The following is a 24,464-nucleotide window of genomic DNA, read 5'->3' as shown; positions in this document are numbered from 1 at the left end:
TAATTCATTCTGAAAGTCAATACATAGTTACAAGGCAATCCAACACCTGAAGGTATAAGAGTCACTTTGGGACGTTACAACGAGGGACTTGGGCAAAGAAGTTGGCAGGCCACATTTTAACCATCCTTGCATCCACTGGAACTGGGTAGAGGTATGAAACTAACTGATAAGAAATGTTTTACAGGTGTAAAAACCTATCACTGATGTACGCCTTCAGGAAGGCTGCATTCCAGGAGGTCTAACAAAACTGTGATAGGTGCATTCCTCTGTTGATTTTTAAAATTTTCATTTGAGCAGTAAAAATACTCTTTTCATTTAATAAAATAGTACTGTTCTTTTTCACCAAAATAGTCTCCTGATAGCATGCAGTTTGGCTTTCATTAGAGCCCTTCAGAGTTTTAATGAGGTGCAATGCCTTACAGATAAAAGTTCTTACAGCTTATGAGTCTCTGGCTGCAATAAGACCAGCAAAGTAAAGGCTGAAAAAAGGGGTGGGTGGAACTTCTGAAGTTTGTCTATGATGAATTCTGCCGAGCTACATGAAAACTCTGTAAGATTCCACAGAGTTCCGCTAACAGGAGGAAAATATGCATGTTACGCTGCTCGCGCTGCCATTTAGTGGCAGTAGCACGACAGCACTAAAAAATCTGCGCGAGCGGCACCATGCAGTGCACAAGAGAGCATGGTAATTCAAGTTCATTTTGCTGGTGCTCGAGTAGAAAATCAAATCAAGTGTCAGCAAATCCACTAGAGAACTCCCACCTCCGACCCATGTTAGAAAATGGTGCTAGGGGGAAGCCAAATCTGGCTTGCACTTGTATTTCTGGAGCCTCTCTGGAAAAAAAATCCACCACGCAGCTATTGGCTGAATTTGGCTGGAACTCCCTGCTACAATAGAGGCTTCATCTCCACTATTGACCAGGAGGACCTGAATGATACACATCTACATCTCACTCCATTAATTATCAAGTTCCCAAAAACTCTTTGCAGTACATCTATCTCTCTCTGTCTGTCTCTCTCTCCAGGACATATCTTTCTCTCTCTTTCTCGCTTTCTCTTTCCCACTTTCAGTCCTCTCTCTCTTTATCACACTCTTTATCTCTCTTTCTCTCTCTCACTCTCTCTTTCTCTTTCTCTCTCTCTCTCTCTCTCTCGCTCTTCCTCTCCCCCCCCTCTTTTCTCTCTGTAATGGCCTGATAAAATATTTTAAAACCCACATAAAAATATCCAGCTTAGAGATTTTTCCGAATGTCTGTCAAGAGCGTATGCGCTCAGACATATTCCTAACTCTGCCTACTTCTTCAAAGCTGTGGCTTGCTACCATCCTCCAAGACGTTCTGAAAGGTATTTGAAAGTTATCTTCTTAATTCTTATCTTCACATCCTCTGCTGGTAGGTGGGGCATTACATTTTTAATCAGCTGATACTTGTTATCCCTGCTCTACAGAAATCCTAAGCCTGTGTGGGAGTGTGGGCCAGGAGCATACAGCCTGATTCATGTACGGGCCGTTTTGCGTGGCCCTAATAGCGAATCATAGCGACTCGCTATTGAGGACACGCAAAACGGCATTCATGTAGGAATTGCTAAATAAATAGCGATTCCTACATGTTCTCTATTTGCGAGTAGAAATTTGCTACTCGCAAAAAAAGGAATAACTCCCCATTCATTCCTATGGGCCAAAAGGCCCATAGGAATGAATGGGGAGTATCCCTCATTTGCGAGTAGCAATTTGCTACTCGCAAATCAGATAGCGATTTTAAGGGTGCCAGGGGTGTCCAAAGGACACCCTGTAGCACCCCTAAAATGCACATTTGAACAGGTGTTGCGCACACACATGTCCAAAGGACATGTGTGTGTGCAACATGCAACTTAGAAAAATGCTTTAAAAAGCATTTTTCTGAGTTTTTGCTATTTACCGAGAGGTCTGACCTCTCGGTAAATAGCGGCCCAAAAGTGTAAAATCGCAATTTTTTTTTGTGTCATGAATAGCATTTGAGGAATCTCTATTAGAGATTCCTTAAATGCCATTCCTCGCAAATATGTGAATTCTTAAATAGCGATTTTTGCATTTGGGATGATGAATACCAAATGCAAAAATCGCACTCGCAAAGGGCCAGATTCTCAGAATCTGGCCCTTTTGCGAGCGCTTTTAGCTACATGAATCAGGCTGATAAAGTCTAAAATAGTGCTCTCATATTAAGGGACTATGGAGAGATGTAAAAAGGGTCTTATCAGTCACAAAACCCTCTCAATTATCTAAATCAGAAGCCTGCCCAATGGTAAACCCTTTTTTCGAATGTACTAGGCCCATATAATGATTTAGCAAGGTTTTCGAAATCATTACATTGTTTTAAAAATTCATACAGAATCGGTATTTGGAAGTGCAATGATTTAGAGTGCCTCTTCCAAATACAGATTTCTATACATTAGTGTTTTGCGAACGAAATTTGGTCACAAAACATTATTATTTTCTGATACCTGAAAGAAGGTGGTTAACCTTTCACAAATGGGAAGAGGTCCCCAAGCTTCCCCTCTTCCTTTTATGTATATTGGCAAAACCACTTTATAAGAGTAGGGAGTGCTGCCGGGACTTAACAAATGTGTAAATCATTTTTTTAATGCATTATATTTTGCTTTGAGGAAAACGGGAAATATTTATGAATAAAGATTGGTTTATTTAAATGAAATCACAGGAATGGCTCTATGCTGACCCTAATAGGCCACCATCCCTGTGATGGCTGCGATTACTAGTGGATCGCAATTTACAGCCTCTTATTAATATTCATGAGGTAGGTCGAATTGCAACACATTATGATATTTTGTGAGCTAATTTATTAGGTTGATTACCAAAATAAAAATGCATTTGGTAAACGTCGGTGGGAACATTGTGACCCACTTACCAAATGTATTCTCAGTATATCAGACCACAACAGCCCCATGTATCAAACTGTTTTGTGGCTGCACAGTCTGTGGGTTACAAAATTGTATACTATGCAACCACATCAAGAGAAGTCACTATGTGTAAAAGGTATATTGCATGTTGCAAATTACTTCTTGACTTAGAAGGTACACATCATAATTCCCCCAGATTCACAAGGATGAAAGGATCTGAAAGAGGCATGAGCCCATCCTTGGAATTGTGATGGCACATATCAGTGATTTGTGATGACGGATGCAGTTGCAAAGGATTGACAATCTAGGGGTTGGAATGATGGCGAGCCGTGTGAATCACAGGTGGGGAAATCAGGGAAGCAGACAGTGGTCCAGGAGATAGATGTCTGCTCCTCTCAATTCCTGTCCCTTGAAGCGACACGAGCTGCAATGTTGACATCTGTCAATGTAAAAGAAGTGATGGAAGGCTGCTGTCCCCCACATACCTCCAACCCTGCTTTTGGAGGTATTCAGATTGATTCACAAATGGAATCCCTGCATCATTATTATTAATGGACAGAGAGGGATGATTCCCAGCAATTACTATCTTAATTAACTGTGGTGGGTTAGCACATACTCTGCAGAACAAAAATAATTTGGAATTGCATCAGAGATACTATCTAAAAACTGCATTTGTGATGCAACTTGAGATTAGTTTCTCAGGCTCTATTACTCAATTTGGACTATAGATTGTTATAACTGATCCAGATCTTTAGTTGGATGACTTAATTATAATATTTTAATTGATTAGCCTTTTATCCTTACATCACAGAACAAAATGAGTTCTAATCACTACATTCGCTCACAGCAACAATGTTAGTTTAGAAAACTTGTATTTTGTGTCTTTACAGATCTTTCTGACAGAAATTCTGCTGAGCACCTGAGTTTAAAAAAAAAAGATTGCTTTATTTAAAACCAATCACAGAGATGGTGGTCCGGTGACCCCATCAAGCCACATCACTGTGATGGCAGCGAATCGTAGTGGGTCACAAATTGTGAACTACATCATTAGTATTCATGAGGATAGGTCTTTTTGTGACCCACTATGAATTAACGCTTAATGAGTTTCAAACATTAGAAATAGTGATTTACTAGTTGTGATTCATAAAACTTCGCAATTAGGAAATTGTAATCCCTAATCTTCACACATCTAGCCCCAGGAAACTGGGAACAGATTTACATAAGTTGTTTAATCCTCAAATTAAGGTCACCATGAACAAATTCCTCCTCTCAATAAACGTGTCTGAAAAAAATAGCAGCTCTCAAGAATTATTACAGGTAAAGATAGAGCAGGAATGTATTGCAACTCCAAAACAATTGATGTATGGAGATGCATGACTCAATTTTCCTTTTTCAAATCAAAACATTTTGTTGGAGATTAAGTACCCAAAGGGTCTTCTTTACAGCGTTGTGGATGTGGGACATCCACTGCTTCTGTGACATAATATCTGATACAAAAATATTGCAACAAAAATATTATCATGATCTTAACAATTGAGTTTACATACTGACAGCGTAAACTAAAAAAAATACAGCCTACAAAATATTGTGTTACTGAATATCAAGATTTCATAGGTAAGTATATACGTTATCTCAATTGATAATAATAAAAAATAATTTACATATGGTTATATTAAAAAATGTAAACATAAAGGGAGTCATTTTTAAGCAATCTAATACTTTAAAATGAAAACTGACATTAAACATTATGCAAATAAATAAAATGCTAAAATAAATACTATGCTACATGGGCGTCATTTAGGGGTCGTAGCTGCGACGCCTGGCTTGCCACTTGCGACCCTGGAACTACCTTTGCGACCCCTGGTCTCAGAGGTGGCAAAATCAGAACCAAAAAAGTGTGGGGCTCTGTATTGCTTATTTTGGGCCTGTTTTTCATTATGTTAATAGCGAATCACTAGATTCAGAATCTACATTTAAGTTCATGAGCGCTAATCTAATGCTTCCCTAATTGGGATAACCCACTTGTTTAGTGGCCTCTGAGGCAACAACATGTAGCGCTTATTTCAGGGGTGTCTGACATAAGCCCTGCATTGCCAGATCCATGTCAGATATATGGGCCATTCGCATGACATATATTTACAAGCAGTGACTCATAGGGGCTGATTAGGATGTAGGGTGGACTTGCATCCGCCTACACCATCTCGGAAACAAGACCGACGACCTCCAGTTGGTGGTCCTAAATGCCTGATTAGGATGCGACCGAACACTGTTTGGTTGCATTCCGACATTTCCTTATGGAAGCATGTGTCACGGCCATAAACTGGCCGCAGTACATCATCCCATAGGGAAGGTGGTGTTGGTCCCTACACCCCGTGAATGAAAATCAGCCGCTATTTTGTCAGCAAATCTTGTATCAAAGTGCATCAACCCTCTAGATCTATGTTGGATATCACAGGCTTTTCTCGCTCACTTTTTGTGATGATCAACTCTCTAATCCTCATTTGAGCACACAAACTCTATAGGATTGGCTTCATGCGGTACATAGCTCTGTCTAACATAATTTAAGAAACAAACACTGTTTATTATGTCCTGATATAGATCTTTTGTTAGATTTCCTGACCTGATAGAGTAAAGTGTCCAACATGCTGATGCTGAAGACCCTCCCAGCAGCGAAGGGCAGTCGGAACATGAAGGCCAAATTTGATCCATTCTCTCGTTCTTTCTGCAGACAGAAGTGAACACTGGTTAGTTCAGATTGTGAGTTCTCCATAAGCAGAGGGAGCTACAATAAAGAAAAATGGTTCTTTCAGAGTCATTTACATTAGTCACAAATGTGGTCACAGCATGCAATATAAAGTCTCAAGCAAGACATGCTACAATTTAGACAGTGAATTGATTTTTTGTTGATTCAAATTCTTTTGGAATTCTTTTCTTTTCCAAGAATCAATGATTTCTAAAGAATTGATTTTTTTCCAGTTTGTAATTGATTTTTACGGTAATTTAAAAAATATATATATTTCCCTTTTCTTTGTGTTGAGGTTGAAATTTTGGATTAGCTCAATTCACCACAGTGTAGAGGGGGGAATTAAGTCATCAATATCTAGCAAAGACATATTGTGATGTTTACAATTCACATTTTGGTTTCACCACTTGAATTTATATCAGCTGGGTCTTCCTAAAGGATTGAAGATAAATAGCACTGCCAAGCAGCAGCAGGGCAAAATAAATAATAACTTGGTTTTGAACAATTTTAAGTCAGTTTTAGATCACTGAAGAAAGTCTGATGTTCACCCTTTAAGGATCGAAGGATTGCACACTTCAAGAGACGCTCATACCACTCCTACAATGATTAATTAATGGTCTAAATATTACAACTTTAAATAATAAATCAATTCCCTGGCCTGTGGCCTTTGAGTATTTTATTACATTCATTAGATGTATTTGCTCTTTCATAAGTTAAACTGAAGTATTCACAATTTTTATGTGCACAATTGAATACAAAACATAATAATCATGATATGTCATTTAAGTCTAAATAGTTATTTTTATTTAATTTACGCTATAAGATTTGAACAGATTTCTTAAGTAAAGAACAATTGCTATTATGTTTCACATGGCATGGTGGTGTTATTTTTCCAGTCAGCGTAACCTCTACTGTGGTATTCTCAAAGACTGAGTTACATTAAAATTGAAGATCACAAGAGATGTATCCAAAACTTGAGACCTCTATTTGTTCTGAAAACCCAAAGTTGTTAAAGGTCTCATTCCAAGCTTGTCTCTTCCTTAATTCTGTATCCTTTCTCTCTTACCATTAGGTATCATGAACTCAATGCTCAGTAATGATTGATGGCAATAGTATATGCTATAGGGACTATTCCCAAAGGTAACCAACACTTGTGAATAAATTACATGTGCACGTTTACTCTTACACTTTTCAGAAACTTTAATACTTTGGGCTATTCAACAAATTTGAGTGTAAAGTCACTCGAAAGCGTACACTTACATGTCTCCACCCCCAAAATAGGGAGTAGAGCCACATTTACAGATTCAAGTTGCTACTCCCGAAAAAGAAACAGCGTAAGTCCATCTCCACACAAGGGCAACCACTAGTATTGCAACGCCCTCCTATAGAAAATAATGGAGGTAGTGATTTACAATAAAAGCCCATAGGAAATCATGTTAAATTAAATTGTTTAAAATTGTGACAAATATAAATAAAATAATATAATGTTAGCAACATATCTAAAAATAAAACAAACTTACTATTTTAATAAAAAATATTCTATCAATCCTTTATGTATGTACATTATTATAATCTATATTTAATACCATATAATGAAACTACTTTTAGTTAACTCAATACATCACTTTTAATAATTATTAATGCATGATAAAAATATCTTTCACTTTAGGTGAAAAATAATTTTTGTCATTTAAACCTCAGAAAAAATTATTTAATTTAATATATTTGAATTAATTAAAAATATAATCCAAAATGAACTTTACAGTTCTATAACTTTTTCATTCTGTTTATCTATTAAATAAATATATAAAATAATTTGCATTACTTCATAACGTAAAACATTTTTCCTTGTTAATTATAAAGTTTGGCAAACGTTTGTATTTTTACTATACTTTACCAAAGGGAAATCTCCACTCCAACTGTGGTAAAGTATAGGTAAATGTGAAAAAGTATATTTCATATTAAAAAATAGTAAACATCTTTTAGGTTAAATATTAATGTGAATTAATTTTGTATGTGCATTTCAAATGCAGAATAAAATTTAAAAAAAATGCTAAAGAACTCATAACTTAAATTTGATTTAAATCATTAATTACAAAAATCTAAATGAATAAAAATAATATTTCTGCATTTTAAATAAAAAAAATAATTTTCCTTCCTTTTTTTTATGCGTTAATAATTATTAAAAATGATGTACAGAATGAATTGAAAGTAACAATTAGAGATTAATAAAAATTAGCGATACATTAATTTATAAATTAAGAAGGTTGTTAAATATTTATATATAATATAAGAAATATGTTTTATTTGTAGGTACTTTTTAACATTAAAGCATAAGTATTTATATTTAATTTAAGATTATTTCCTGTTTGGTTTTATTTTGAGTCCATCCATCCATTATTTTCTGTGGGAGGGTGCTAGAGTGCCAGTGATTACCTGTGTGTGGTGCTGGGCTTAGTGCACCTCTGGGCTGGAGTTATTTACACCTGTTTTTGGGTTCCTTTTTGGGTTTAGTAACATATAAAGTGCAGTTTGTGAATAGCAATAGGCTTACTTTTTGTGTGTAGCTTTGTGTTCGTTCTTAAACTCCTCTGGAACCCTTCCTAAACCCCTCCATACTCCTTAATAATCCCCTGCCAATTAGTAGTAAATATTCCTTTTTCCAGCCACTCCTCCTATCCCTCATACATTTAATATAAGTGCCTAATTTGGATGTCGGTCAAATCGGCCAGAGTCTTTCTGACCAACATCCAAGGTTTCAAATCCAACCACTGTATTACAATTTCAATCCGGCTGGCTTGCGATGGGCTCAAGGAGCCCGCCAGCCAGTCAGAACCACCACTTAATCCTGTATGGACGGCGTTTCCGCCTTTGGGGTTATGATGTCGGTATCTGACAGGCTTTCCATGTCGGGTTTTCCGACATGGAAAGCTTGTCGGTAAGTGACTTTGGGGGCCCCTAGCAAGGGTTGGGGGCAAAGGGCCACCAATGGTGCCCCCTGTAAAATCCTGCACCATGTGGCAGGCACCAGGGATTTACGGTAACTCCCATTTCTCTATGAGAGTTTATGCTGCCGCCTGTTTTCAACACACAAGCTTCCATAGGGAAATGGGAGTCTGCGACCGCACCAGGTGCAGCTGCATCGTAATTGCGGTTTCAAACAGCCAACCTGAGGTCGGTCAGTTCCAAAACTGCAGGGATGTTGGGTGGAGGCAACCCCCACGGACATCCAAATTAGGCCCTAAGTAGCAAACGTCCATGTGTGCAGATCTCACCATAGAAAAGATTGGAGAGGTGAAGGTGGAGATTTACACTTGCAGGTTTGTGAATAGAATTTTGTAGTACTCTAGTAGTACTATTTTAGTACTACTAAAGTACTATTAAAAGCAGTTTGATAATAGGCTCAGCAGTTTGTATATAGGTCCCAATGTAAACATCTATATAACATAAAATTCACTATTGCTTAGATGCCATTATATTATGCATAATTCTTTTGAAATGCTGAATATGTGGGGCAACTAATATTCTGTCTGTTTTTGCAAATTTGCTTGGCTGAACTTAAGTCACCATTCTCAACCACCATCCCACTGGCTTTTGATGCAGCCAGTGAGCCAAAGAAATGGGAAACTGCATAGCAACTGGATATTGGAGTATGAAAATATCATTCATCACTGAACCATAGTGCTCATTTGCCATAAAGCCCAATACGAGGTTGAATGCCATTGACTTCAGTCTCATCCCAAAACATTAATAAATCCCATGACCATGACAATATCTGAGAGAGAGGTCTTACCTTCTCTAGCTTGGAAAGGGCGAAGGAGTAGCAGTCTTTGGCTCTGAACTGCATGAACCTCATGTTGGATGGATGGGTGAGCTCGGTGATGATACTTAGGCTTGGGAATAACCTGAAAGACAATAGAGGAGATTTAGGCCCTGGTTTACTGTTATTTAGCACAGGCGCTCATGCAACATTAACCCCATTAGCGCGGCGTAGAATGCGCCGCAGTGCGGACGTTTCCGAGCGAGGGCGCGGCCACGTCGGCCAACGGACGTGCGCAGCACTACGGAGGTAGTGCTCGCAACTGCCGTTGGCCGACGCACGCAACAAATGGGTTAAGCACTGTTCCACAATAGATAGCTTCATAAACAGCTTTGCTGCCTAACTTCCGGCCACTAAAACCCGTATCAGCCAAAACATTGATGCGTTTTCCGCAAAGCTCCATCTACTAAAGTAGCCTAACATGGGATCTACTAAAATAACACAACTTAGGATCTACTAAAATAGCATGACTTGGGATCTACCAAAAAACCACAACTTAGGATCTACTAAAATAGCATGACTTGGGATCTACCAAAATAGCATGACCTGGCTTTGTGTGAAATGTTAGAGACACATTAAAACAGGCACAAACACAACAAGTAAACATTGTGTGATATTCCTATGTGTACGATATCATAAGTACTACAAATTTCACAGTTTATGCACCTTTTCCGTTGCCAGTTGATGCTGTGCATTGATTTGTACAGGAGGGTTTTTTTCAAAATAGAAATGTAATCCTAGGCAGGTGTCCTATCCTGGCACCAAACCTCAAAGCCTACCTCTGTGGTAAGCAGGCATTTTTTGTTTGATGACATAATTGACTTGCAACTCTTAACACTGCTCAAGTGTATACAGTTTGCATAGTGCAGTGCTGCATTGTGTGAACCCTAGTGAATCTGGACATGGATACCTTAATCTTTGTTCTGCATGTGTCATAAGATTATTCTTAAGAAATCTTTTCCTGATAATTGTTGCACAGAAAAGTGGCAATAGAAAAGAGAGATTCGCAAGTAGTTTGCTGGCAGGAACTACAGGAATTGCCACGTTGTATTGTGAAGTAATGACATAGGGTTGAGGTGAAGTATTGTATATTTCTCATAAACGTAATTCTCCAATCAGCAAAAAGATAACCCCGATCACCTTAGTATCCCTATAATGTGAAATGCATTAAAGAGTGTTGCCTATTCCCTGCCCCTCTAAGAAACTGTGCCATAGATTTGCAGATTATTCAGCAAATTGCGAAAGGGAGAAATGTATCAGATCAGACAGCGAACCTGCTGAACACGCACTTCTCCAGAGGCAGCAGCACCAGAAACATTGTAATGTGGCCATAGAGGACCATGGTGTGTGTAGGAAGGATGTGCGTTGTTACAACGCATGCTTTTACTACACATGCCTTTACAACACAGGTTTTTCAACGCAAGTCGTTACAACGACTTGCGTTGGGGGGTGCTGGATAGTGAATAGTTTAATTTACTATTCCAAGTCCAGTCCCCGTGGATAGTAGGGAAGGTGTTGGATAGTAAATTAAACTATTACCTATCCTAGAGCGCCCCCCAGCGCAATTCGTTGTAATGACTTGCGTTGACAAACCTGCGTTGTAAAGGCACTGCGTGGTAAAAGTTGCGTCGTAAAGGATGTTTCCCGTGTAGGAAAGATGAGCGCAGGTTACAGAAACAGGACTATAAAGGGGTGGTGGAACATGTAACTGGGACATTAATTAACCACAAGTTCACATTTGCTTCGTGCAAAGACATGCTATATTAATTTAATCTTATCTTAATTTTCCCTTTAATAAAATGTGTGCTTACCTGAACATGGTCTGTACGTTAACGATGGTTTTAGCATCGGCCATGTAATCTTCCTCAGCACTCATCGTGCTCTCCTTGTCCACCACCACCAGGTTATCGGCATAGATGATGCCACACTGCAGCAGATTGTCCAAGCTGAAGAAAAGAAGCAGATTCCAGATAGGTTTTCAATGATTGTGTTTTCAGTAGTAGTCACACTCCTTTGAAAAGTTATACTTCATAAAGCCATCTATATGTGTAGTGCATTATCTCAGCATTGAACCCTAAGAAGTCTTTGCGTACCTTGCATACATGAAGCTGATGCTGCATCCCAACAAGCGGGGAGGGAAATACGAAGGGGCAAATTTACTAACACCTTGCACTGCCGGAAAATCACGCAAGATGAAGCAAACCATCTCAAAGTCTTGGTATTATCTTTTAACACAAAAGGTATTTTGCACTGGAAAAGTGCCCTTTTCCAAAGGTAATCTCTGCATCACTTTGTGTCAAGGTGGCGTTACATGGGTGTGAAAAGTGCAGATCACTGCAGCAAACTCCCATAGTTTTAGACACAAACCACAATCTATTGAAATAATTAGACTGGGCTTTGCCGTAACAAATTAATACTTCCTTGAAGCAGGTGCTAACTTGGAGAAATATTTGTATTTCTCCAAACATTCGACACATTGCAAGTGTGCAGATCATATCAAATGTGTGGAATGTATTAGAATTTGTCTAAGCGTACTGTGTACTGGAAGGGTATGCTTTCAGTACAAATCCTATGCTATATGCTATACACAGCTGTTTGTGCACAGTTGGAGGTGATGAGAGCAGCTGCAGGAGGCCATTTTTAATAAATACAGGTCTGCTCTGCTTTCCTATTGCTTTTGCTACAGAGCGCCGTATCTTTGAATACTGTGTTGAACTAAAAACAAATAAAGCTGCCCCTTAGGGCCGGATTATGAGTCTGATGGTCCATGGACCACCAGACTTGCGGGGGCATGGCGGTGGCAGTCTTCCGACCGCGCTATTACAACTAGGGCAGTCTGATGGACACTGCACTGCTGCAACCGCCACACGCGGCAGTCTTGGGGCCGCAATATGCTTGGCCAGACTGTTGCAGTCACGCCAAACATATTACGAGATTTCTCTGAGCCACGGTTTCCATGGCGGGTCCTCCTTCATGAAAACTGTGGTGGAGAGGAAATAAAGGGGCCCATCCATGGGCCACAGGTGCATGCAGGCGGGGACTAGTTGTGCCCCCCCTTGTGTGCATGCACCCCATTACCTGCACAGCATGGACTGCACCAGTCCATGCCATGCAGCTAGTGTCCTTGATGTTCCCATTGAGGTGCCTATTTCATAGGCACTGACATGGGAACACCAAAAACTGCTTGCCAGTGACTGAAAAGGTCATAATCGGGCAGGTGGGGTGCATACTGGTTTGGTGGTGTGGCAGTGGGCAGTCCAGCTCCGCACCGCCAAACTGGTAATCAGGCCCTAAGTAACTCACTGATTCAACTGATGTAGATACCTACTGCGGAGCCTGAGCAACCTTGGCCGATGCCCGGTGGAGCTGTCCTATGCAGCTATAGAGGAGTCTGGCCCCTTGGCCGTCACCTACCCAGCCTGACATCTGACATTGTTTTACTCGTTTCCCCATTCGATCTCCTCCCCCTCCCCTCCCTCCTCTGTGATTCTCTGGATTCTAACTGATGTAACTATGTGTCCTGTAACTCACTGATTCAACTGATGTAGATACCTATTGCAGAGCCTGAGCAACCTTGGTCGATGCCCGGTGGAGCTGTCCTATGCAGCTATAGAAGAGCCTGGCCCCTTGGCCGTCACCTACCCAGCCGGTCATCTGACATTGTCTTCCTCATCTCCTCTTTCGAGTCTCCTTCCCTCCCCTCCTCCTCCCTCTGTTTCTTTGATTCAATCTGTTGTAGCTATGTAACTGGTAACTCGCTGATCCAACTGATATAACTATGTACCCTATAACTCGCTGATCCTCATGTAAACGCTCTGATACTTTCGGGCCTAGCCAGCGCTATATAAAACTTTGCAAATAAATAAATAAATACATAAAATAAATAAAGAGGCTTATTTAGCCATTGTTGGGCTGTACACCATTCCGCCGGGGAAGCAGAGGCCTGCACTCCGTTCCACCAGGGAAGCGGAGGAATGTACTCCACTGCTAGTGTGGTCACCATATTTACAGATCGTTTCCTCCCTGGTGGAGATCTCTTTACCTTCAGAGAAGCTGCGATCAATTTCAGTGTGCCGGCATGTCAAACATTTTTATTACAAAGCCTTACTTTGTTTTTGGAAAACCAAAAATAATATTCCTGACATGGCAGGAGTTGTCTCTCAGCAACTGGGAGTCATGTATTTGTTTTCCTGACAGGTGCTGTTTTAAGAGCATTTCAGGGAGCTGAATATCCAAGCCCTCTAAGACAAAGACATCTGGTTGCTTAAGACAGGCAATATATTCATCGCACTTAATGATATGAAGGTCTGTGACTGTTATTGGAGCAAGCTGGGTGTGGCTTTGAGCTAAACAGCATTAAAACTAGCAGATAAAAATAATTGTGTACCAAAAATAATTATCAGTATTTAGTGATTACAGCTGTCAACCTTCACTGAAGTACGGTACCGAATATTGTTGTCAGGATATTGTCTGACCTATTATTGTTTACTGAATATCAGTTACACAAATACTGTTAATAAAGATAATTTAAAAATAAAAAACTTAAGACCCAATGGGACTGTTTTTAAAAAAAATTAAATTCTGGGAGCAATATTTTTGTCAGTTCATATTACTTATACTTTACCTTACAGGGGTAAAGTGTGAGAAGTATTGTATTTTTTATTAATTACTAATTAGTTGATAATTAAAATTAATTAATTGATAATTATTTAGGGTAATTGTTTAATTATTTGTTTTGTGTGTGTGGGTTTTGGTTTATAGGGGTGAAGGGTGGGGTGTAAATTAATTTTACTTACTTAATAATTAGTTGTTAAATACTATTAGTTATTTAATTGAATTTCTTTTTGATTGTGTAATTGAGTTTTATACAGCTTACTTTTAGGTGTGGGCTGTGGGAATTGTAGGTGTAAAGGGTGGGAAGTTAATTACATTTTATGTGTTTTAATTTGTTTTTTAAATAATATTAGTTAGTTGATAATTAATTATGTTAATTATGCAAATACATTTTTTTTGTTTTTGATGTGTGTCGTGAGTTGTGTGGTGTTATACATAGGGGTGGGCGGAAGTCGTGGAAGGGACTATCGCGGAGAGGCACGGAGATTGAACAAATCTCCAGCGCATGCGCAGTTTCAAAGAAGCCGCGATGGGGAAGTTTGCAGCTCAATAAGGTAAGTTTTATCTAACTTTATTTGTAGCACGTAAATATAATTTAATAAGGTGGGCGGGAGGCGGGAGGCGGGCGGGCCTCCAACTCCCATTCCGCCCGCGAATGTGCGGAAATTTGCCCCGTTTTTACGCCTTCTTTAAGGAAGGTGCAAATTATCGCACATTCCGTGGGCGGAATGGAAATGTCCACCCACCCTTAATTATAGATAGGAAGTAAATATACTAAATGTATGTAATAATGAATGTTTTGTTAATACATCATTTCTAAATATAAATATGTATTTCTCTGAAAATTTTTCTAATTTTATTTAATAAAATATTTTTAGGTATTTGGGATATATATTTAAAATAATAATAGCTTTTATTTTTTTATATTAAATATATTTGTATTTAAAATGTTAACATATTTGTATATATATATATATAGATATATATTGTAAACATTTTTATTTTGTTGATATTTTGTTTGTTTTACATTTTGAACTGACTGGACAGAGAATAGTAAATTTGACCCCTCTACAATCCAACACTTTCCGTATTGATGCATTCACTGGAGTGGGAATAGTACATTGTATCCCTCCACTATCCAACACTTTCCCTGCTGTTGCACTGGCTGGAGTGTGAATAGTGAATTTTACCTCTCTGAAATCCAACGCTTTCCCTATTGATGCACTGACTGAAGTGGGAATAGTACATTTTATCCCTGTGCTATCCAACACTTTCCCTACTGTCGCACTCACCGGAGTGGGAATAGTAAATTGTATCTCTCTGCTATCCAACACTTTCCCTACTGTTGCACTAACTGCAGTGGGAATAGTAATTTTGACCCCTCCGCTATCCAACACTTTCCCTACTGTTGAACTCATTGGAGTGGGAATAGTAATTTATACCCCTTCGCTATCCAACACTGTCCCTACTGTTGCACTGACTGGAGTGAGAATAGTACATTCAACCCCTCCTCTATCCAACACTTTCCCTACTGTTGCATTCACTGGACTGGGAATAGTAATTTTTACCCCACTGCCATCCAACACCTTCCCTATTGTTGCACTCATTGGAGTAGGTAAAGTCATTTTTCGCCCTCCGCTATCCAACACTTCCCCTACTGTTGCACTCATTGGAGTGGGAAATTTAAGTTAAAGGATTTTAAAATAGTTTGTTTTAATTTATAATAGAGTTTTTTTTAAATAGATGTTATGTTATTGGTATATGGAGGGGGGTACCATGGGTACCCCCCAGTGCACATACACCTCCCCCCCCCCATTAGGGGCCTGCAACTGGCCCCTGAACAGGATCTCCACCAGCCTTTTCAAGACAGTGTCGGCGTCATGGAAAGGCTGTCTCACAGCCTGAATCATAATATGGTGGACTGTGCCTGCTAGGCACCAAAACCATTTAATGCATGCAGACCGCTCCGCCAGGCAATCAGTCCAATTGCCTGTGGCGGCTCCTTGGTGGAAGGTTTTTCCATCCGCCACGGTCGCAGACTGGATCCCCCGCCATCATAATGTGGCAGGGGAAATTCGCGGTCTGATGGCGGAAGGACTGCCAGCCCCATGCCTCGCTCTCCTTCCGCCATTGTAATAACCCCTTAGTTGGAGGCCTGCGTACAGAAAAAGGTCAGAGAGACGAAACCTCTGCAAGTGAATAGCATTTTGTTGTACATTTGCAGTAACAATCTAGTGCTAGAAACAGTACTACAAAATGCAGCTTGTAAATATGCCCCAAGGACATTCGCTTAAAATCTTGCATTGGATTTATTAGTATTGAAGGTTTGGTAGAAGGAATAGTTTTACTTAATGGCACGCATAGTAGTTATTTTAGCCAAGTTTCATTACAGACACCTCCATAGGACAGTGAGACTGAATTCAAACACTAGCGTTTGGCATGGCTTTTTGTCTCAAAATTCATTTAGTATCAAATTGCATATTACCACTGTTTAACATAAACATTAAGCTCTAAGGAAATGGCAAAAACAAATTGAGATGACACTATAAAAATACTCTGAGGCTATTTATTAGTGATTTGCGTGGGTGCTCGTTGGTATGAAGCGGTGCAAACATTTGCGTCACGTTACTTACCATTAAAAAGGCCTGCAGGCCCAGCCCAAAATGACCACATGGACAACCCTTAGTAAATCTAAGCAATTAAATCCTTAAAAAAATACAAACCCATCACAAAAAGCCAAATTGATTCACATATCCAAGTCTGCCTAAAAATTTCCCGGTTCTAAGTCATTGATTTAGCAGATACATCAGGTTTTTAACCTTATTCATATGTTCTAAAAACAAAGATCAAGGGCTCTTAATCTCAATATTGAGCTCCATAATGCGTCACACACTGACCCGGGTACCTTGCTGGTGCTACCCCTCTTTATTGGTGCAGGATTTTCTACTGTTGGATGGCTTCTGGTAGATGAGGCATGTGTTCAGGTTCTGCTTGCACTAACAAGCTACATACACCAGAGTGACAGGAGTCATCTTCAGGGTAACCACCATGAGGCCTATTCACTTAGAAAGTGTGAAGTATGTAAGACGTATTCCTTTAAAAGGTACTGTGGTCCTCTTTTAAGTGCTCTTGCCTTTTTCATTCAAAACATCTAACATAGGCATACAACTGGAATATTCAGAGAACATTCATTTACAGTTAGTACACACAGAAAATATTGTATCCTCATTGCGCTTTTAAAATGGAGTTGGACAATTTGGAGCCCATTGACAAATGCATTTATGAGTACCTAAAAGAGTACTACAGGAGCATATTGTTACATACTCCAAAATCCCTTTCTGATTAGGCTCTTATGTCTCTGCTGTGTCTGCTCCTGCATGCAGTATTTTTAGAAATGTACAAGTACAAGAAAGAACACCTACTTGTCAATTGTGCCGACCATAAAGTAAACCATTGGAAAGCAGCAGATGGCTTCTAAAAAGTGGTTATCCGGACTGCAAGAAAAATAGCTACATTAGAGAAAAATATGCAATACTTCCAACAATCCTCACATGCAACTTGTAGATAGATGTATTACATACACAATATCTATTGTTTTTGTAACAACAGTTCCAGATCATTGCATCTATCACTCCTTGGGTACTCATGAGTTGATTGGATTTAGACCCTAAGATACCTGGAGCCCAGAAGCTCTGATTCTAGCAGGTCTACTAACACCTGAATCCCTGCATTACAAGTTATAGTACCTGGAATGGGGAATAACTATGTATTCCCACAAATACAAAGTCAAATTTTACTTGTTTTCCAGATTCCAGGGCCTTTTTGGCTAGAATTTACTGCTGAGCAGGTGGTAAATACCAGCAAGTCCTATTAGGAGTTAGGGAGCAGGAGGTCGTGAGTGCATTTGAGGCCATGCCACACTATGGCTGATTGGGGGAGGAGCGTTATCTGGTTCCCTGTGGTGCTGCAGTGGGTGGATGCCCACAAGGCCCAGTCTCTACTCACAGCTGGATCTGCATCCAGTAAAACCTGATTGGGTACTTCCAGACACTGTAATCCTTGTCTGTAAACACTGGAAAACAGAGTCTACCCCCTGTCAGCACTTCACATTCGTCCAACTTCTTATCAGCTGTTGTTTTATCTTTATCCAACTCTTACAATCCTCTCTTTGATTGGATCTCCAAGAATTTGCCACATCACTTCTGGGAGAAGAGGTGACATGAAGGAGAAGAGTGGGAATGAAAGGGACTAGATGCTGACAATCACGCTAAATTACACTTTGCTAAATGACTTTAAATAAATAACATGATTCAGCACTTCTGCCACACAGAACCTAAGTTCTGTGCATTAGTTCCAAGACCACTTTGCATACTCCGCTGCAGTGAAATCACTCCCATGGACTGGTCAGTCTTTGCAGTGTCTGTGACAACTTGATCGAGATTGATATTTCACTATTAGGTTCCAAACTTGAGCAGAACCAACACCAAAACCCATTTTATGAGCTATCACTCTCCTCATCCTCATCTGTGTATGGTCACACTCATCTTGCTGAGGTAGCACATCAGAATCTGTAGCAAACCAAACTATTCTCTTTAGTGGATGGATAGGAAGTTGACCAACACGCTCCTCCAAATGGGTCATTCCTTATTCTTTAAATTCAATCTCAATGACAGGCTTCTGCCTGATGTGATGTCCAGTACACCAAGTTCAGCTGAATTTGGCTTGCTGATTCTTCTTCATTGTTATCATCAGTGGAGTGGTGGTGGTTCATTTCCATCCTGCTCCCCCTTCCCTCACCTGATGAACTATTGCCTGCTAGTGCTGTGAATAATGGCTATTTGCAGATCAGAAAAAGTTAAGAAAACATATTTCTATGTTCTTTCTCTGTGCTCCATGAAATACTCTAAACTAGAGATTAACCTGTGTGTAATATCCTTATGTTCTCTATGTTTATTTTGCATTTACTGTTCACTCTGTCATTGTGCATGTTGCATCCTTCATCATTCTTGGTTGCCAAGCATATTGGAATGTTGGTCTCCTGGAAGCTGCAGGTTGAGTCAGTTGTATCCTGGTGGCTGATGATGGGAGTTGCTTTCTGAGGGTCCTTGATGCTGACTTCCAATCCATGAGAATAAATCTACTCTTCCTACCCTATCCTCTGCGTGGACTTCACTTGTTTGAGACACAACACTGTCCTTATCAATATCTGCTTTACACAATGGGTCATCTAAATGGTTGCTTCTTCTGTTTGTAATACAGTGCACTTAACTGTAACATAAGAGTATCAAGGTGCTATAGAAATTGAAAGGAAAACGAATTGAATGTTATAAAATACATTCATAAATACAACAAAATTGTAGACGGGACTACAAGTACTACTCAGTCAACAAAATTCAATTTAAGAACAGTTTTTGAATCAATTTGAAGACAAAATTATTTAACTTAATTGGAAAGCAATTTAAAGATCTTATGGTGCATGCAACGGTAGGAAGACTGTTTCACACTCTTGTTCTTTGAACTTGAAAAGAAGCTCATCAAATTTGGTAACATCAGAGAATGAACAATGTTCTTATTTTCATTGTATTTGCACTTAGCATTAAAATATTTTTGCATATAATGGTAAGAAAACTTATTTTGCATTAAAAACTTGATGAGTAAATTAATAGATTTCGGGTTCAGCTTGAAGTGTCTTCTACACTTCACCCTTGGTGGATTACTGTGTATGGGAATAAGCACCATAATCTTATACATTAATAAATTAGCATTAATTTGCCATTTTCGTTCCTCCTGATTACGAGTGCCCTAATAGGGAGTGTGATATTGATCACAAAAAATCTGGTACCATGAAATTTGAAATTTAACAGATGTGATAACTGATGCATAGTACATGTCTTGCCATTCAAAACTGGGCATAATGTCCAGCTTTTGGTGCTTTCTGCAAACAATTCCAGTTATACATTGACCTGCTGATGTGTAGATGCGGAATTGCAGACTTTATTGCATTCATTAATTACCAGGGGGCAAATTAGCTAGAACCTTGTTAAAATTATCGCAGTTTTAGCGACAGGAAACTGCCGCTAAAACGGCGATAATGGGCTTGCTAATATTCGTTATAGAATTCCAATAGAAGCCCAGGTTAGATGTGCAGGACATCTAACCTGGGCTTCTATTGGAATTCTTTAACGCATATTAACAAGCCCATTATTGCCGTTTTAGCGGCAGTTTCCTGCCGCTGAAACTGTGATAATTTTAACGAGGGTTTTGCTAATATGCCCCCAGGCATGTTAAACTCTGCACCATGCATAATTCCGACCCATGCATAAACAGGGGCTTGCAATGAGGGCTGTATTGCCATGCCTGCTTGTAGTAAGTGCCCTAGTTCCTTGATTGTATTCACAAAAATATATTTTTCCAATTTGGCCGGTTTTTTCCCAAACTCCCATTTAATACAGTTGTGTTCTTTCTTTCCTTTCCGTCTAACCCGTCTTTCACAGCAGTATATTTTCCTTGTTTTTCAAATCTTCATTGTGGGAAGAGACCAACAAATGTGTATGTAAAAACTTGCAAACTTAAGAGTTAATTGTGTTTTCAGAAATGCTGCAGAATGTGGAAATGGCCCTTTCAAATTGATCCTTTGCAAATAAGTAGAATTTGGGTAAGCAGAGAAGTTTTGTAAGCATTTGCGACAAACGGCTACACTTCCCACCAGGCAGCGTTACCCTTGTGTTATATAAGGGAGGAAGTATCTCCTATCAATCTTCTACTCCTGTTCTCTGGTCAGATCACTTTGTTGTTAATTTCTCTATTAAAACATGTGTAGCTGAGACCTTCAGGCCAGACCCTCCCCATAAAGCGAGCAGGAACTGGAAACGCCTAGATCTAGATAAATTAAACTCTCTCCTTGCCAACTCCACACCGTCAGTTTCCAACATAACTATTAAAGAGCTGCCCGCCGTTAGATCATGGCTAACTACAGCTCTGGACTCCTGCCTCCCTACCCAAAAAAACAAATCTCAAGTTCATCACCCTCCTGCTCCCTGGTTTAATGACTCTCTACGCCTTGAAAAATCCAACTGCAAAAAATTGGAACGTCTTTGGCGTTCAAAGTATAACCCTGAGCATAAAGCTAAATACAGGTCCGCTCTTAAAACCTACCATGCGGCATGTGACACCGCTAGAGCCAAATTTGCCAACAATACCATACTTACGGCTCAAAACAGGCCCAAGGCCCTGTTTAAAATAGTTAAGGAGCTCTCAGGTGCTTCCTCTGCTCCTAAAGATCCCTGTCTAGACACTGCACAGTGTAATGCTCTAGCCAACTTCTTTCGTGAAAAGATTGATAAAATCTACGCCATTTTTAATTCCGCTCCTGCCGCCTCTACTCACGTTGCTCAAGATCCCGATAACTGTCCCCTGGACACTTCTCCCTGTTCCTTGCCTACCACTACCCAACTGCTCTCTTGGGATTGCATTTCTCCCACGCTCCTAAAAAAGTACCTCCAGGACATCAAATCTGGTTCTCCCCTTGACCCTTTGCCCCCTCAAGTTCTGTGTTCCCTCGACCCAGCTCCACTCCACATTATTTTAGATGTCCTGAATGCTTCCCTGGTAGAAGCGACTGTCCCTAATGAATGGAAGCACGCAATGGTGGTGCCATTATTAAAAAAGGCCAACGCAGACCCCAACAATCCCTCCAACTTTCGCCCTATTTCGTTGCTCTCTTGCTTCTCCAAGATTTTGGAGAAGCATGTTAATTCTTTACTTAGCTCCTTTGTTGAATCCATCAATTTCCTTCATGGTTCTCAATCCGGTTTCAGGGCTGGCTTCTCCACAGAAACTACTCTTCTTGGCGTGTCAGAAACCATCAGACGCCAAGTGGATAATGGTGAGACGGTGGCACTCATCTTGCTTGACTTGAGTGCCGCTTTTGACACCGTCTCCCATTCCATCTTATTGTCCACCTTGGAGGCAGTTGGTGTCGGTGGTACCGCCCTGGCCTGGATTGCTAACTTTTTGTCTGACCGCACGTTTCAAGTTTTTTCTTCCACATCTGTATCATCTACTCTCCCTTCCTCTCACGGTGTTCCCCAGGGGTCTATCCTCAGTCCCCTTTTTTTCAACCTGTATGTGAGGCCTCTTGCGTTCCTGGCTGAACAGGCTGGCCTCACAATTTACTCCTACGCTGATGACACCCAAGTCATCTACTCACTGTCTACTAATAAAAACCTCCCCTCTTCCTCTCTCCAAGTTGGGCTGAAGCATATATCGGACTGGATGCTGAAGCACAAACTAAAGCTTAACGGGGATAAAACAGAGCTGCTCCTGTTTGGCCCTGACACCTCTCTCTGGGGCCCACACCATTGGCCTCCGGAGATGGGTCCTCTACCCACTCCATCAGTGTCTGCTCGCAATCTTGGTGTGATCTTCGACAACCAACTTACTTTCAAACAACACGCTGTGAAGGTGGCAGCCACCTGTACTACCATCATCAGGTGGCTGAGAAAGATCACATGGATGCTGCCTACAGACACCTTGCGGACCGTCGTCCAGGCTCTTGTCATCTCACGCCTGGACTATGGGAACATCCTTCTCTTAGGTGCTGCCAAAGAGGTAACCAGGAAGTACCAGGTGGTACAGAATATGGCAGTCCGCCTGATTTGTCACCTTCCTGCCAGATCTTCGGTCACTCACCACAGGCGGAACCTGCACTGGTTGCGCATTGAAAGCAGAGTGCACTTCAAAGCACTCTGCTACATGCATAAAATCATGACTGATAGAGCCCCCCGCTATCTCTCTGCTCTGGTTCAGCAATACATCCCCCCCCGTACACTCAGGTCCTCATCACAGAACAAATTTAAAATTCCACGGATCAACAGAGCCAAAATGGGAGGCCGTTCGTTTGCTCTGCTGGCCCCATCCTTATGGAATTCTCTTCCTCAGTCTCTGCGCACGGAATCGTGCTTTCTGAAATTCCGTAAGGGAATAAAAACCTGGCTCTTCAACAACTAATGTCCTTCCCTCCTTTCCACTGCTCAGTTTGCTCTAGCGCCGGGAAACCTCCGGGTAGCTGCGCGCTCAATAAATGTAATAATAAATAAAATAAATAAATAAGGTTGACATAAAGAAAGGACTTACTCGTTATCTAGAAGAAGCACAATTGGATTCAGCTCCTTCCGGGACCTGTAGTAAGCTCGGAGAGGCACGATGAAATTATAGAGCCCGTTTCCAGCGGTCTCAGCTGAAACAATTATTAACTTGTTCTTGAAACCATAGGCTTTGGCATCTACGGAGCTGTTATGCCTGCAGGCCTGTGGGAGTGAAAGGGACAAAAACACATCAGTAGTCCCCCAAAGGTCTCTGGACAAGCAATGACCATCACACCAAAGGAGGAAGCAGAAACAGGGGCCTCTTGGGACACTGGCGTAACGAACCTGAGGGGGACCCTCTGCAAGGTAGGTGGATGGGCCATCTCCAGACTCAATTGGGAGCTCTCCCCCAAGAGTACTGTGCTGAGGGGCCCCCCCGCACCGCGGGCCTGTTTTACACCACTGTCTTGGGACTCTCCATTCCTGATATTTTTACCCGAAAGGCAGCATGGCCCAGATCTGCCTTGCCAAGACAGAAAAAACCAATAGATGTTGTAGCATTAGTAGTCAAATTTTGATATGGTGGTTACAGGAGCTGCTCCTCCATTAGGGCACAGGAGCGTCAACCCACTTAATAAATGCCCCAGAGATTAAAAATAACATCGTAATAAAGTTAATTTATTACTATTTTATTTTTCACTACTTCGTCCCTGAGCTGAGTGTCAAGGCAGACCAGTGCTGCTGAGTAACAGCAGCAGGGAGGAGTAGTGGGCTGGGAACTTAAGTTTAAGTGCGCATGTCCGGTGATAGTCTGGGATACCTGGAAAGCAGTTATAAGAGGAACTTTGCAATAATACATATTGCAGCAAAAGAAATAAAACAGATTACAATTCAAGAAGGTATTTCTGCTATTAGACAGGTTTAACTCGAACATATGGAGGTAGTCCGCCAGGGAGCATGTAATCAGGATAAATTATTATTCGATTTGATTGATCTTAGAGTGGCTACTATTTAGGGAAAGAATTAGCTAGCTACAATAAGTTTCGGTTCTCATTATACGAATTCGGAGAACAAATAGGGAGAGTTCTTGCTGACAAGGTAGCCGACGACCGGGCTACAAACTATACAAAGGGAATAAAAGCAACAAGTGGCACAGAACCGAAAGAGATTTTAAAGCAATTCTCTATCTACTATCAGGAACTATACACTTCTAGATATTCAGACAAGCGAGGAAGACATACAGTAATACTTACAGCATGCAAACTAAATGAGGAGAGCATAAATACAATAGGAAGGGACATTAGTAGAG

The 24,464-nt window shown here is 40.5% G+C and overlaps 1 protein-coding gene across 1 annotated transcript in view; it reads right to left on the bottom strand.

Moving 5' to 3' along the window:
* Positions 1–24,464, bottom strand: part of KCNT1 (potassium sodium-activated channel subfamily T member 1) — a 739,470-nt gene that overhangs the window by 73,098 nt on the left and 641,908 nt on the right. The window contains exons 21-25 of the mRNA XM_078640347.1: positions 23,205–23,377; positions 17,492–17,563; positions 11,267–11,401; positions 9,429–9,540; positions 5,513–5,614 (exon numbers count right to left, since the gene is read on the bottom strand). Coding sequence (XP_078496473.1) covers positions 5,513–5,614; positions 9,429–9,540; positions 11,267–11,401; positions 17,492–17,563; positions 23,205–23,377 — 594 coding nt within the window. The remainder of the gene's footprint in view (positions 1–5,512; positions 5,615–9,428; positions 9,541–11,266; positions 11,402–17,491; positions 17,564–23,204; positions 23,378–24,464) is intronic.

Source organism: Lissotriton helveticus, chromosome 5_1 (assembly GCF_964261635.1).
Source record: "Lissotriton helveticus chromosome 5_1, aLisHel1.1, whole genome shotgun sequence".
Taxonomy (NCBI): Eukaryota; Metazoa; Chordata; class Amphibia; order Caudata; family Salamandridae; genus Lissotriton; species Lissotriton helveticus.
Note: the sequence above shows the minus strand (reverse complement) of the source record. Positions and strands in the feature narration are given on the sequence as shown.